The sequence below is a fragment of the Zingiber officinale genome, chromosome 8A (assembly GCF_018446385.1).
Source record: "Zingiber officinale cultivar Zhangliang chromosome 8A, Zo_v1.1, whole genome shotgun sequence".
Taxonomy (NCBI): Eukaryota; Viridiplantae; Streptophyta; class Magnoliopsida; order Zingiberales; family Zingiberaceae; genus Zingiber; species Zingiber officinale.
Genome location: NC_056000.1, coordinates 21,967,089 through 21,981,234, shown reverse-complemented (window position 1 = coordinate 21,981,234; position 14,146 = coordinate 21,967,089). Strand labels below are relative to the sequence as shown.

The 14,146-nt window shown below is 37.1% G+C and overlaps 1 protein-coding gene across 1 annotated transcript; it reads right to left on the bottom strand.

Moving 5' to 3' along the window:
• Positions 1–11,923: 11,923 nt before the first annotated feature.
• Positions 11,924–13,756, bottom strand: LOC122010601 (glyceraldehyde-3-phosphate dehydrogenase B, chloroplastic-like). Its single transcript, XM_042567119.1, has 4 exons — positions 13,670–13,756; positions 13,484–13,570; positions 13,219–13,380; positions 11,924–11,977 (listed from the first exon to the last, which is right to left on the bottom strand). The coding sequence occupies exons 1-4, from the start codon at positions 13,754–13,756 to the stop codon at positions 11,924–11,926; spliced, it is 390 nt and encodes a 129-aa protein (XP_042423053.1).
• Positions 13,757–14,146: the final 390 nt, after the last annotated feature.

The window sequence follows — 14,146 nt, the reverse complement described above, 5'->3', positions numbered from 1 at the left end:
GGTGTAATTGTGGTTCCACAATTTTTTTTTTTATTCTTCATTTTTCCTTTTAAAGTTTTTTCTAGAGGATGGAGGCGGTTCAGTTCAAGCATCCACTCCGGGAGCTTGTATTCTCCTACAACATCATTAAAAGACAAGACCTCCCATACACTTTGGGATAAAAAGAAAATAGGAGAATATTAGTTTTGATAGAAGATATGTCAAGAAATTAATCACAACTAATAAAATCAACAAATGGTACCTCTATTGAATTTTCTAATAAATCACAAGAAATACTCACCTTGTCATTTTGAAAGGTACCTAGAGTGGTGATTATTACCTCCTCTTCATCAAGTAAATGCTCAAGTTCTGGTTCAAGTGAATGTACATCCTCATGTAGTGATTCTTGGGTGCTTGCCTCCATAGCACAAGTTTCTATACACTTACATCTTCAATTCTTGGTGATTCTTGAGGTAATGCTTCTAGTAAGCATTCCCCTACACTTAAATCATCTTCAAAAAAATGTTCAAAACCTGAATCACTATCAACATCTTCAACAACAAAATCATTAGGATAAGAAATTTGCATAATTACATCATTATCACAAAAATTACTAGAAAAATCATGTGAAGTGATAGAAGTATGGTCAGGCCTGACAGAATCGCTACTTTCCATCTCTCCACTGGAATTTCGTGCTTGTAGTTGATTGATAGATGATGCAATTTGATCTAACTGAATCTGTATGTTCTGTATCCTTGAAAATTGTTGCTCTTGATGCTCACTCATTTGTTGCATAATCTCCCTGAGTTTCCATGTTGACTCATCCATCTGAGAATCGTTTTGTTGAAAAGGTTGGGGGATAGAAAATGTTGAAACTTCTTGAAACCCATATGAACTCTGGTAGACTGGATATGACTCAATAAATGGTCCTTGTACATTTTCATACCTGAAATATGAATTATCCACCCAATTAGCATTAAAACCATTTGAAAATAATTTATACCTATTTTGTTGATCCATGTTTGGGTAAAACTGATACTCAGGCTGAAAATATTGATTTTCCATTCCTCCTCCAAAATTCTGAAAATATGGATCCATGCTAAAGAAATTTCCTGTTCTTCACTACAACACTAAAAATCAAGATTAGAAGACTCAAGAGCATAAAGTTTCAATCACATGAATTAATAAAGATTAAAGCACTTAACAATTCAAGAACAAGCCCACATGTAAACACAAAAGAAATAAGCAATCAAATCAATCACATTCTAACCAATTAAAATCACTCAATAATCAATCTAAAATAAACACACACTACTAATTATTCCCCGGCAACGGCACCAAAATTTGGTGTCGGCCATTTTGCATGTCACGAGGCACCCCAAATTGATAAATATTGGAAACTCACATTAACTAAAAATAACACGTGTAGTAAGGAGTCCCAAGTCGTATTTTTCCAAAGATAACTAGTAAAATGTGTGTGAATTCTAGAATTGATTCCAATCAAAATATCATTTCAACTTAAATACATTTAATTCCCAAAAGTGCACTAGAACTATCCAAAATAGGAGCAAAACATTATTGTTCTCATCTTCACATGATTCATTCCCTTCTCATCAAATCTAAACTCCGATTCTAATGCCTCATTGAATCAAATAGATCAATTATTATCTTTTCAATTCAAAATCACAGTAACATTAAACTCAAGATCTCACTACACTTCTAGAGACCGAAATAACATCTAAGTCACAAACACAATCAACTTCAACAATTAATTCAATCACTAAATCTCCAATTCTTTCCCTCAATCAACAAAGTGATACATAGGTAAACAATGAAGAACATCAAGTGATACATTCGACATTTAAATTAGTTCACAGTCACTAAGATCAAGAATCAAATCAACACTGATTAAGTAAAACCAAGCTAGTAGCTAAACAATCAAGGCAAAACACTAGCTAAACACGAGTTAGTATAAACTGAAATAAAGAATTCTAAATAGGAAATAGATTGCAAAACTAAGTAGTAGCTGAACATGGGGTTAGATTGCAGTAATTCAAACACATCAGATTTGCAAATAAGGGTTCAGAAACATAATTGCATAAAAACTGAAACAAAGAAGAACTGGTAAGGAAACTATCAGATCTGATGATTTGAGCAAGTCGAGCACAATTCAAATACTAAAACAAAGAAATCTAAACCCTAAAGCATTCCACAAACTCCAATTCACAGATCAAATCCCTTCTCTTCGCTGATCTGCAAAGGAGCCGCAGAGAACTCCCTTCTGGCTCTCAATCACTGCATCGGGAATCTTCAGCCAGTGGATACAAGCATCGCTGAGCCGCAGAGAACGCCCTTCTAGCTCGCGATCTTGTTGCGTGAAGAACAGAGGAAGAAATGAAAATTGCAGCTCGAAACTGAATGATCAGTTCAATCTCAGAACTACGATATTATGTGGAAGCAGAACGATTGCGGAAGTTTCAGGAGAACTCCAGCTAGTCTCCGTAATCGCCGGAAAACCTCAAATCTAGAGAACGCCCTTGAATCTGAGGAAGGACAACATCTATGAAATCAATCTAACTATTTCTTCACTCAAGTATCACCTGACACAAAAAGAAGAAACTTGGTTATGACATAGAAGAATGTCCCACACAAATTTTAGAAACTTAACAAAATTAAATGGTCTAGTTAGAGACTTACCAAAGCTACCCAACTTAGATGCAACAATCTGTTGGTGCAAATTGCACCAAAATCAAACATGAGTTTTAATATTGTCAAAGGTTTAAGTTAAGTTTTGTTGTGATCTAATAAGTTACACTACAAAAAAATACAGTTTTACCGACGACCATACCGACGGAAAACAATTTTCGTCGGTAATATTCTTAATCACCGACGAAATTAAATATTCCGTCGGTATTATTTTCATTTCCGACGGAATAAAAGATTCCGTCGGAAATTTCTGAAGGAATCTTTTATTCCGTCGGAAATGTATTTTTTTTTTAAAAAAATTTCTACACCGACGGAAACTATTTTCCGTCGGTAACTTACGTTTTTACCGACGGAATACAGATTCCGTCAGTAAATCCACCTAAAACACCAACCCTAGCTTCCTTTCTTTCCACGCGCACGCGGCGGCAGCTTCTTCCTCCTCCCTGATTTCGCCGATAAGAACTCCTCTCCCTCATTTTTTTTCCTCTCCCTGTTGCCCTTTGTGGCGGCCGGCGCTGGCCGTCTGTACCTACCGCAAGCGGCCAGCACCGACCGCAAGCGGCCAGCACCGACCGCAAGCGGCCAGCACCGACCGCAAGCGGCCAGCACCGACCGCAAGCGGCCAGCATCGGCCACCAGCGGCCAGCACCGACCGCCGGTGGCCGCTATTGCCACTGTGCCAACTGGCATCAGGCCGCTGCATGTGCCGGCCGCCAGCGGCCCGCTGGCCGCTGTGCCGGTTGCTTGTGAGCCGGCTGTTCCAGACATTGCCTTGGTGATCGTTGCTGCGTTGGACACTGCTGTGTTTGTCGATAGTAATAGTTTATGCATTATACTTGTTAATTTTTAGTAAAATTTTTTACTAAGGTGTTTTTATTTTGTAAACAGATAGCATTTGCTGCTCTTCTCCTATTGACCTACACATCTTCAGGTATATTTTAGTAAATTGTACTTGATATTATTTAGCATGATTTAATTTCGATATATTCGTATATTATTTTGTAACATAATATAGTTATTTCATTTGTAATGTGTTTGTACGTTAATATTTGGTAATTTTCAATTTATTAGTTTAAGGTCAATATGTTTATGAACAAAGCTTGGATGTACAATCGTTTGGAAAATGGGTTTATTAGAGATGATTTTATTGCTGAAGTTGAAAAATTTGTGAATTTTGCTAAGAGTCATCCAGAATGTATGAATGGTGATGAGTTACGGTGTCCGTGTAATCTTAAGAAATGTAGGAATAGAGCTTTTCGTGATGAGGATACCGTGAAGGTTCACATATGCAGAAATGGTTTTGTACCAAATTACTATAATTGGTATTGTCACGGGGAGCCTTATGTGTATGAATCAATTGGACCTTCTGGTGGGATGTCATCTGCCACAACTTATACTGCTCCTGATATCTCAACTAATGATATTGCAATACAGTCAATGGTTTACGATGCGATGAATGCTGCAGTTGATTATTCCAATATAGATGATGAAACAACACCACCTGAATATCAGCAACTATATGAAATGTTAAAAGCTAGTGAAAGAGAAGTGTGGGAAGGAATTCCCTCTGGTCATTCTCAGTTATCAGCTACTCCTAGGTTATTGAATATGAAAGTAGAACATCATTTTTCAGAAAGATGTTATGATGACATATGTCAATTGATGTCAGAATTGCTTCCTGTTGATAACATAATGACTGATAGTTTTTACAATACAAAGAAATTGGTCAGAGGTTTAGGCTTGCCTGTAGAGAAAATTAATTGTTGTATAAACAACTGTATGATATTTTAATTTGGAATGAAGACAATGATCTACGTGAATGCAAAATCTGTACACACCCTCGTTATAAGCATGGTAATCGTATACCAAGGCAGAAGAAGAAAAAAATTGCTTGGAAAGTCATGTATTATTTTCCGTTAACTGCTAGACTTCAACGTTTGTATGCATCTACTGCTACAACTCACTACAAGAAAAACCCTCATAGACATCGGTGGAACAACATCGGTTTTATGCAAAAACCGATGTCTTTGAGTATTTTACAGCGGTATTTCCAAAAACTGGTGTCTATAAGTGCAAATTTTCGCTCATAGACATCGGTTTTTTAAGCCGATGTCTATGAGCGCCTTTTTTTTGTTAATAGACACCGATTTTAACAGTGGTTTTTAAAATCCGGTGTCTATGATAAAATAAAATAATTTAATTTTCCCACAATATTTAGCTGAAATTTGCAACACTTCACTCTTCTCTCCAAACTTAAACCTATATCGCGCCGTGCACCGTATACCGTCGCGACACCACCACCACTATCCTCCTCCTCCCTCTTCCCCTTCTTAGATCGACGTGTAACGCCCGCCCTTCCAGGTAGCACTAAGGCCACCCCGGAGGGACGGACGTTACTGAAACATAGACATCAATTATACTAATGCATATGGATTCATGGCAGCGGAAGAACTTATTTAAAATTTTTTTTCTTTTATCATATGCATTTAGTTTACTTATCATGGCATGTGAATCAAAGCATACTGAACATTATCATCATATCATCATTATTCTAACATGAGTAAAATATCATAAGTGTATGAAATACTAGCTGAAATCATCAGCATAAGCATAGGTCCAACATTGTTCACATGCATAACTTAGATAATTCAAAGAAACTTAAATAGATCTATCCACCAGCACTTCCACACACATCTTCCTTGCCTTTCCTGCTCTGCTCCCCTTAAACAATCCATTCCTTGCCTTTATCTGCAGTACAAGGAAAACGTGTAGCTATAAGCCAAAGGCTTAGTGAGATCCTTGCCTACCCATAAATCCGAAAAACACATAACATAACATAACATGTAGAAAACATAGCATAGCATAACATAGCATGGAGAGTCATAACATAGAACATATCTTATCATGTAAAAACCATAACAACTCATAGCATAACATGAGGGAAAGCAGAACATAATATATCATATCACATAAGGAGCATAACATATCAAAGTCTATCATGTGAGTGTATATCATGATTCATATCACATTCTATAAGCACATATCATGAAGCCTATCATATCATGTAAACATGTATCATAACTCATACATGTCCATAAGGGTGCATAAACATAATTTCATAAATATGTGCATGTAGATGCAATATGTATATTTTTAAAACATGTATCATGGAATGCACATATGCATCATGCTTCTTTCAAAACATATAGTATACATACTTGAATATCATATCATCATCATCATGAGAAGGGCCCTGGCTTGTACCACATGTAAACATAAATGCGCGCAATCCCTAGGACAGGGTAGTTAGCCCCGAACCTACTAGGGATCTAGGTCCGTTCATAGTCCGTCGACCTAGGGGCGTACTGAGGAGCCCATCCCTTAACGAGGTCCGTTCATAGTCCGTCGACCCCGGGGCGCTTATGGAGCTCACCCTTGGTACAAGTCATACAAAGTAAAATATCATGCATATCATATCTCATCATATCATACATGTCATAATTCTTGTCATATCATTAAGAGAGCTCTTGATCCCAACTTAAGGAAAGCATCTCTTTACCATAGCATGAAGAGTGCTCTTGATCCCAACTTAAGGGAAGCAACTCTTTTCCATAACATGAAGAGTGCTCTTGGTCCCAGCTTAAGGGAAGCAACTCTTTAGGTTTTTCTTCTTACATAAGTCATTCATACATGCATTATGAAACATAACATGTTCTTATCATAACATAAAGCATAACATGTCATTTTCATATCATCAAACATGGCATATCATCTCATGAACTTAGCATACATATCATGAACATGGCATATCATATCATGAGTCTAGCATATCATATCATTAACATGGCATATCATGTCATAAGTCTATCATGTCATATCATAAACATGGCACATCTTATCGTAAGACATAGAAATGCAACATATCATAAAGCATGAAAGCTTACTCCACTTATATATCAAAGACTACATATCATGAAAATGCCTAAGCATGTTTGGTTAGGTTTAAACTCTTTCCTAACCCAATTTATCCATCTTGGCCGAACCATATCAGTAGGTTTCATCCTCATTTCATTCCATATTAAGCATAGAACTTACCCACATAACATGTAAAACTTAATCTAAGCACATACAAGGTAATATACTTCATGAATAAGCATGTTTGAGTTCAAAACTCTAACCTTAACCCATTTATCTCAATTTGGATAAAACATATCAGTAGGGTTCTTATATCATTTGGTTCCATATGAAGCATAAAACTTATCCACATAGCATGTAAACTTGATCTAAGCACATACAAGGCAATATACTTCATGAATAAGCATGTTTGAGTTCAAAACTCTAACCTTAACCCATTTATCTCAATTTGGACAAAACATATCAGTAGGGTTCTTATATCATTTGGTTCCATATGAAGCATAAAACTTATCCACATAGCATGTAAACTTGATCTAAGCACATACAAGGCATTGTACTTCATGAATAAGCATGTTTGAGTTCAAAACTCTAACTCTAACCCATTTATTTCAATTTGGCCGAAACATATCAGTAGGATTTCATATCATTCTACTCCATAAGAAGCATAAGTGTTAAACATGTAACATGCACATTTAATCTAAGTTCCTATAGAGCATAGTACAAGTACCTACAAGGAACCATACTTCATGAATAAGCCTATTTGAGTTCAAAACTCTAACCCTAACCCTTTTATTTTCATTTGGCCGAAACATATCAGTAGGGTTTCATGTCTTTTTATCCCTTAGGAAGCATAAAACTTAAACATGTAGCATGCACATTTAATCTAAGTACCTATAGAACATTGTACAAGTACTTACAAGGAACCATCCTTCATGAATAAGCCTATTTGAGTTCAAAACTCTAACCCTAACCCTTTTATTTTCATTTGGCCGAAACATATCAGTAGGGTTTCATGTCTTTTTATCCCTTAGGAAGCATAAAACTTAAACATGTAGCATGCACATTTAATCTAAGTACCTATAGAATATTGTACAAGTACTTACAAGGAACCATACTTCATGAATAAGCCTATTTGAATTCAAAACTCTAACCCTAACCCTTTTATTTTCATTTGGCCGAATCATATCAGTAGAGTTCCATATCATTTTATTCCATAAGAAGCATAAAACTTAAACTTATAACAAGCCCATTTAATCTAAGTGCCTACAAGGTATTGTACTTCATGTTCTAAGCATATTTGAGTTCAAAAACTTAAACCCTAACCCATTTATTCAATTTGTACAACCATATCAGTAGGGTTTACTACCATTTCATTCCATATGAAGCATAAAAACCTTAGTTATAAACATGTAAAAATTCATACATCACAAAGAGGTACAACTAGTATGGTTTCTAACTAAAATTCTTGACCTAAAGCCTTATAATCAATTTGGCCGAACCATATAGATAGGTTTCTCTTTTTTTTTCTTTACAACATGAAGAATGAAGACTAAACTAACAACATATGAAATTCATATATCATAGAGTAGAAATTTAAGCATGTGATCAAGGAAAAACTTGTTCTAGATCCTTTCTTCCATCCTTGGCCGAATCATGCAACAAGTTCTAAATTTCTTTTTTTTTTTTTGACATGAAGCATCTCTTATCACTTGTTAACCCTAAGTGACTACCTATTCTTTATCTTGACCATCTTCTTTCAAGAAAAGTTTTAGAGTTTCGAAAGAGAAAAACATTCTAAAAACCGAAGCTACTTGTACTGCAGTGAGGGGATACTCACATCCTTGCGCTTGTTTTCCTTAGAGATTTAACCTTTTGTTGTGGATCCTTCCTAGAGAGGGGAAGCTTCCTTGCTCCTTGGTCTCGGTAAGAAGAAGGAATAGGTGAAGAAGAGGGCACGGTGAAGGAGGAAGGAGTAAGAGAGTGAATGAGAAAAATGCCAACTCATTTTAATTTCTTCCTTTTATTCATCATGAGAGGAGGAAGGAAAAATATATTTTTCTTTCTCCTTTCTTTTACTCTCTTCATAATTAAGAAAAGTCTAGATACATCCCTTCTTGGTGAGTAAGAAAGGAATATTCTAGAGCATCTCTTCATTAGAGAGGGAGAAGACAACTCTCACTTCTCCTTCTAAGAGAAGAGCCTTTTCTTCTTACATTTAATTATGGTTTCCCTCTCTTTCCCAACAATAATTTCTCTTGGTCTAGTGGTTATCTTATTCAGGTATCTAATGAGAGATCTAGAGTTCAAGTCCTAGACCTTATGTATTTTTATTTCTATTTTATTTATTTAAGTGTTTGGCTAGGAGCAAAAAAATTCAACTAAAGCATATATATTTCTCTTTATTCTTTATTCATGATAGAATATTCTAGAATTTTGCTAAGGACCCTATGGGTGTTACACGATGCCTCTTCCTCTCCCGATCAGGATTCACTCACGACGCATCTCCTCCACCTCCTCCCTTTGGGTAAGAAGAGGAACCTTTCTTTGCATTTCGAGAAAGGAGAGGTGACGAGTTAGTCTTGTTTTCTAGGGTTTCAGAATAGTAGCGGCGGAGGGAGACAAGATGAAGACGACTAGGGGGAGACACTCAGAAAAAGAACATGGATTCCCTTGGGAACCCACCACCTACCTTGATTCTAGCACAACAATATTCATCTCGGAATTCCATAAGCCAAAGCAAAGGGTTGCCTTTATCTTTTTGTTCTTTTAACTGCTGCTTCCTTTTGCTACGGTAAGTCTCTCCTCCACGGAGAAGTGTACGTCAAGTTGACCGAGGACAGGGGCATATGCCAATTTTTCTTCTATTTGTATATTTTTGTTATTGTTTTTGTAATAGTTTAGTGCATTTCCCTGTTTGGGTTAGCCTTGGATTTGGTTCGAAGATCGCCTAGAAAAGGAAGAACGCAAGGCACAATTTGTGCACTTTATTCTCTCGCTCGCTTGCTCACTTGCAAATGGATGCATTCTTTGCTGCGTTGTGAGATGGGTTGAAGGTTTACAGCTTAAAGACGAGAGAGTGTCGTCCCGTACATGCTGCTGCTGTTGCTGTTGCCTTCTCTTCCGCTCGTATTCTGCTGCTGCTGCTATTTTGGCCCTTTAGCCTGCATTGTTCCATCACCTTCCTCGTCGGATTTTGAGATTATTTAACTTGGCTTTGGATCGAACCCCAGATTCTGGATTGCTTTGCTTCAGGCTCACGGTTTTAGATCCCAAACCTTGTGAAGAAGGGTCAAAAGTTCCCTTTGTTTCCCTTCTGATTTGAGTAGCCGACTGTGTTAATAATGTAGTACATTCGGAAGATCATAGCACAACTCCTTGTTCTAACCTTATGCATAGCTTTGTCCTCTTTCTCCTTACAAGTTACTAGTACTTCTCCCTCTTTCGCCCTGTGCCTTTTCAGCAGCAGAGATAGTGGAGGAATTTTTTTTCTGGGGAGTTTGTTTGCCTTATTTTGCTTCCACAAGATTCAGATAGCTGCAGATCCTTGGGGAAGTGTTTGTCGGGCTAACTCACCATAGCTGTATGAAGGAGTGCTACAACGATGAGAGATTATGATTCAAAGAAAAGCAAGGTTTGATTTCTCTCCTAGAGTTCTGCTTTCTTTGTCTTTAAGGTGGCTGATTTGGGCATGTTTTCTTTCCTCACTTTCTTGGGAGCAGCTGTCATGGTCTAAGGCCTTCGTCAAAAAATGGTTCAGCATCAAAATCAAAGGTCAGGAGAGCCATGTCGACGAGATTGATAGCAAAGGTATGCCTGGTTTCTTCTTCTTGTTCAATTCCAGAAACCCTAGTCGACGAGAATAAAGTACACTTGTTTGCCTGCTTTTCTCCCTAGTCATCTTCATCTTGTCGACGAGATGATTTATTTGTCTGTTTGCTGGAGAAAATGATACAACAGATAGAGGACTCTCATGTAGCTTGTTGGCACTTGTTTGCCTGCTTTTCTCTCATCTTTTTTCTATTCCTAGCTTTCAAAGCATTTGTCTATCTTAGACTTGTTTGTTTGACAGAATCAATATGATTTTCTTCCTTTATAAAGAACCAAGGACAATAAAAATTGTCACAAACAATTTGGTGAGGAGATCATGGCCTCTGTGAAAGCATGTGCTCCGTACTTCTATATGATTGTGTCCCAGTTCGCGTATGCTGGATCCAGCATCCTCGGCAAGCTTGCATTAGGACAAGGACTAAGTGCGCTTGCCTTCATAGTGTATAGGCACCTTATTGCCATGCTCATCTTGGCTCCTCTTGCTTATGTGCTCGAAAGGTTCAAGGAGCATGTCTCATTAGAATTGTTGAGAATAAGATATATGACTACAAATTGAATGTTTTTAAACTCATCTCATGGTTGTAGGAATCGAAGACCCAGCTTCTCATTTGGTGTCATGCTAAAAATATTCATTCTTGCTATGTTGGGTATAACAATTCAGCAAAATGTATACTACGTTGGACTCCATCTCATTTCTCCAACTGTTGCCAGTGCCTTGGGCAATGTCATTCCTGCTTTTACTTTCTTATTGGCAATTGTACTGAGGTTGATTCAGATATTAATTCCAAGTAATTTTACAGTGAATTTAGTTCATTCAAATATCATTCTATATTTGGTCTTTTTTTGCTCAGGATGGAAAAGCTCAACTTGAAGACTGTAAGAGGGAGGGCCAGGCTTGCAGGGATCATCTTCTGCATCACTGGTGCCCTGATCTTCACATTTTGGAAAGGTCATTTGTTGGGGGCCTTTGTTACTTCACCTATGATCCAACTTCATTTCGAAAGTCCTGAGAAAGGCGATGCCTGGCTTAAAGGCTTTGCTCTTATGCTATTCGGCTATTTTGTATGCAGTGTATCGCTTGTTCTTCAGGTATTGCGTCAATGGTGTCCCTTGTGTTGTCACTTCCCTTTTAATTACTACGTTATGTTAATCATGAGTATTCTCAAGCATCCATTTGTGAGATCTACCCAGCCAAACTCACCATGAACGCCGTGATGTGCTTCTTCGTGACACTGCAATCTTCTGCACTTTCCCTCATCTTTGAAAGGAATGCCTCGTCATGGAGAATGTTTCCGCTATTTACTCATCTTATTTTGTGCATTGTATTTGTTTGGGTAAGTTAAAGTTGATTAAGAAAATCATTAGATGCAATAATAGAAATTCCTTGATATGTGTGCATAATAACTAGTGCCAAAGGCCAAAAAAAATTTGCAAAATGTTGGCCATCTTCTTCCACTTCATTCTACCACTTTTTCATCTCCAGCTCCTCGTTACTCTACTGTTTGAAGTTGCCAACCTCCTGTTGAATCTGCCTTCTTTGGCCAATGATCTGTTACAATGAATCAAAATTTAGTAATTCAAATGTCAAGCTAGGATAAGTTAAGTTGTATCTTTCTGATTCTTAGTTAAAAAGACTGGCAATTTTACATATATTTCCTTTAACTTGATTGATTATTTCTTTTTAGTGATCACCATCTTATGAGTTTGTCACTAAATTGACCAATTTGAACGGACAACTACTATGGAGAACTAACTTTATGCCTTCCTGGAATCTTATCAACTTTGTGCTAACGCTTTTATCTCATTTGTAGAATTATTGCATCTCCCTTACTCTTTGTAAAATTTTATTTGCTCTCTTCCTTTATAAGTTAGTTTAGGTGGTATATCTCTCACAGTGATTCTTTTATTCACTTTCTGTAAATATTTTATTTTTATAATTTGTACAGTAAGCACAACATGATTTACTGAAAATTAATATTTTTTATACTTGTCTACCCTTCCAGAACTTTGATAGAAACCATGGAATTACAACATTGCTGAAGGAAATACATTGGGTTGTGAAAATTGACAGATGAATATCTGGTGCATTGATATATCTTTCTTAATTTTTCTGCTGTAGATTTCGAATATTATAGGATAGGAGCTGAACATACATTTTAGCATCTTCCTATGAGCATTTTGAAGCTGATCAATGATGTTGCAATTATTTTGTGACTGTATGATCTATATTAATAGGTCTCCTTTACGTCTTGACTTTTTTTGGCATTAGATCAATTATGAACTCTATATGAACTTTGGCACCAACTCTCAATGATGCCAATAACCTACTGGCTTCCTATGGTTCTTTTTCTTAGTCTGTTTGTCATCTGCCTGATAGTTCACCTTTCCTGTGATGTTATATAATTCTATAGACCAAGCATTAGCTATTTGAATTTTGATAATTAGCTTACATGATCATGCAGGTACTTAATGGTCTTCTGAGCAGAGATAACTAGAAGGAAGCACTTTCTATTCCAATTGGCATCATTCCTGCTGGTTCAGACAATTCACTAGTCTGGACTATTTTGGGGGTCAGGGATCCTATTTCTGCTGCAATGGCAACATTTGCATATATATATTTGTTAGATATTATTTATGTGTTTTTACAGTTTACAAATCTCAAGCACTCCAGAGTTGAAATTGATGAAGTTTAAGTGTTTTTACAGTTTAGGTGAGATGCCTGTTACAGAATAACTTGTTCTAACATTGTTTTGTTTCCTAGGAAAGGCTTAAACATCAGATGTGCCATACATTCTTGACACCGCCACTGTCGTTGACAACGATGACCTCCAGCGGTGAGTCCTTCCGGTCGTGCCAATAGCGGAGGAAGTTTTGACCTTTTCTCCCGAAACCATTGATTGCAACCTTCAACTTTGCAACAGTCACCCCTTTTGGAAGAACATCTCTAGCTGCCTGGAAGGGATACACCAAAGCATAACTACAAAGCATGGTTTCTACATTTCATGCTGAAAATTGTGGAAGAACTTGCCTTGGTAGATAACTAGTAGGCCAACACATCCGAGAAGGATGCTTCTCTGCTATGCCCTGCAAAAGTGATGCTCGAGCATGATTTTAGTCCGGAGAATTCAGCAAACTCTAGCGTCTGCAATCATGAAATTGGATTCAGATCCTTCGACATAGCACTCATACACCTGCAAACTGTTAAAATCACTTGTAGAATGAAAGAGAGAGAGAGAGAGACCTTGGTGAAGCAGGGTGAGTTGGTCTTGGAGTGGAACCCCATGCTGCAAGGGATTCTGGAGGAGGCAAGAGTTGCATGGCTTGCCATGGCTGCAACTGAAGAGCACCAGGGTTGCTAATAAGAGATTTATATGCCAAGTGAGGTACTCAAGAAAAAAAAAAGAAAAGAGAAGCCATTGGAAATGGCATCATCACTCATTTTTTGTATGGTGATGGTGGAATGAAGTGCATGGGGAAGGCCTCAGCTTTCTCATTGTCGAAGAAACAATCTTGTTTAGATAAGGTGGTTGTGCATGTCTGATATCAATCTTCAAAGGCAGCCATAAATTTTATTTCCCAACCACCGCAAATTCAATACAGGATTATATATTGAGATAATTTATGTGTTTTTACCGTTGTAATATTATTTATGTGTTTTATGTAATTTGTGAATATTTGTGTATTTTATGGATACTGTTGGAAGAATAATATTTGTGTA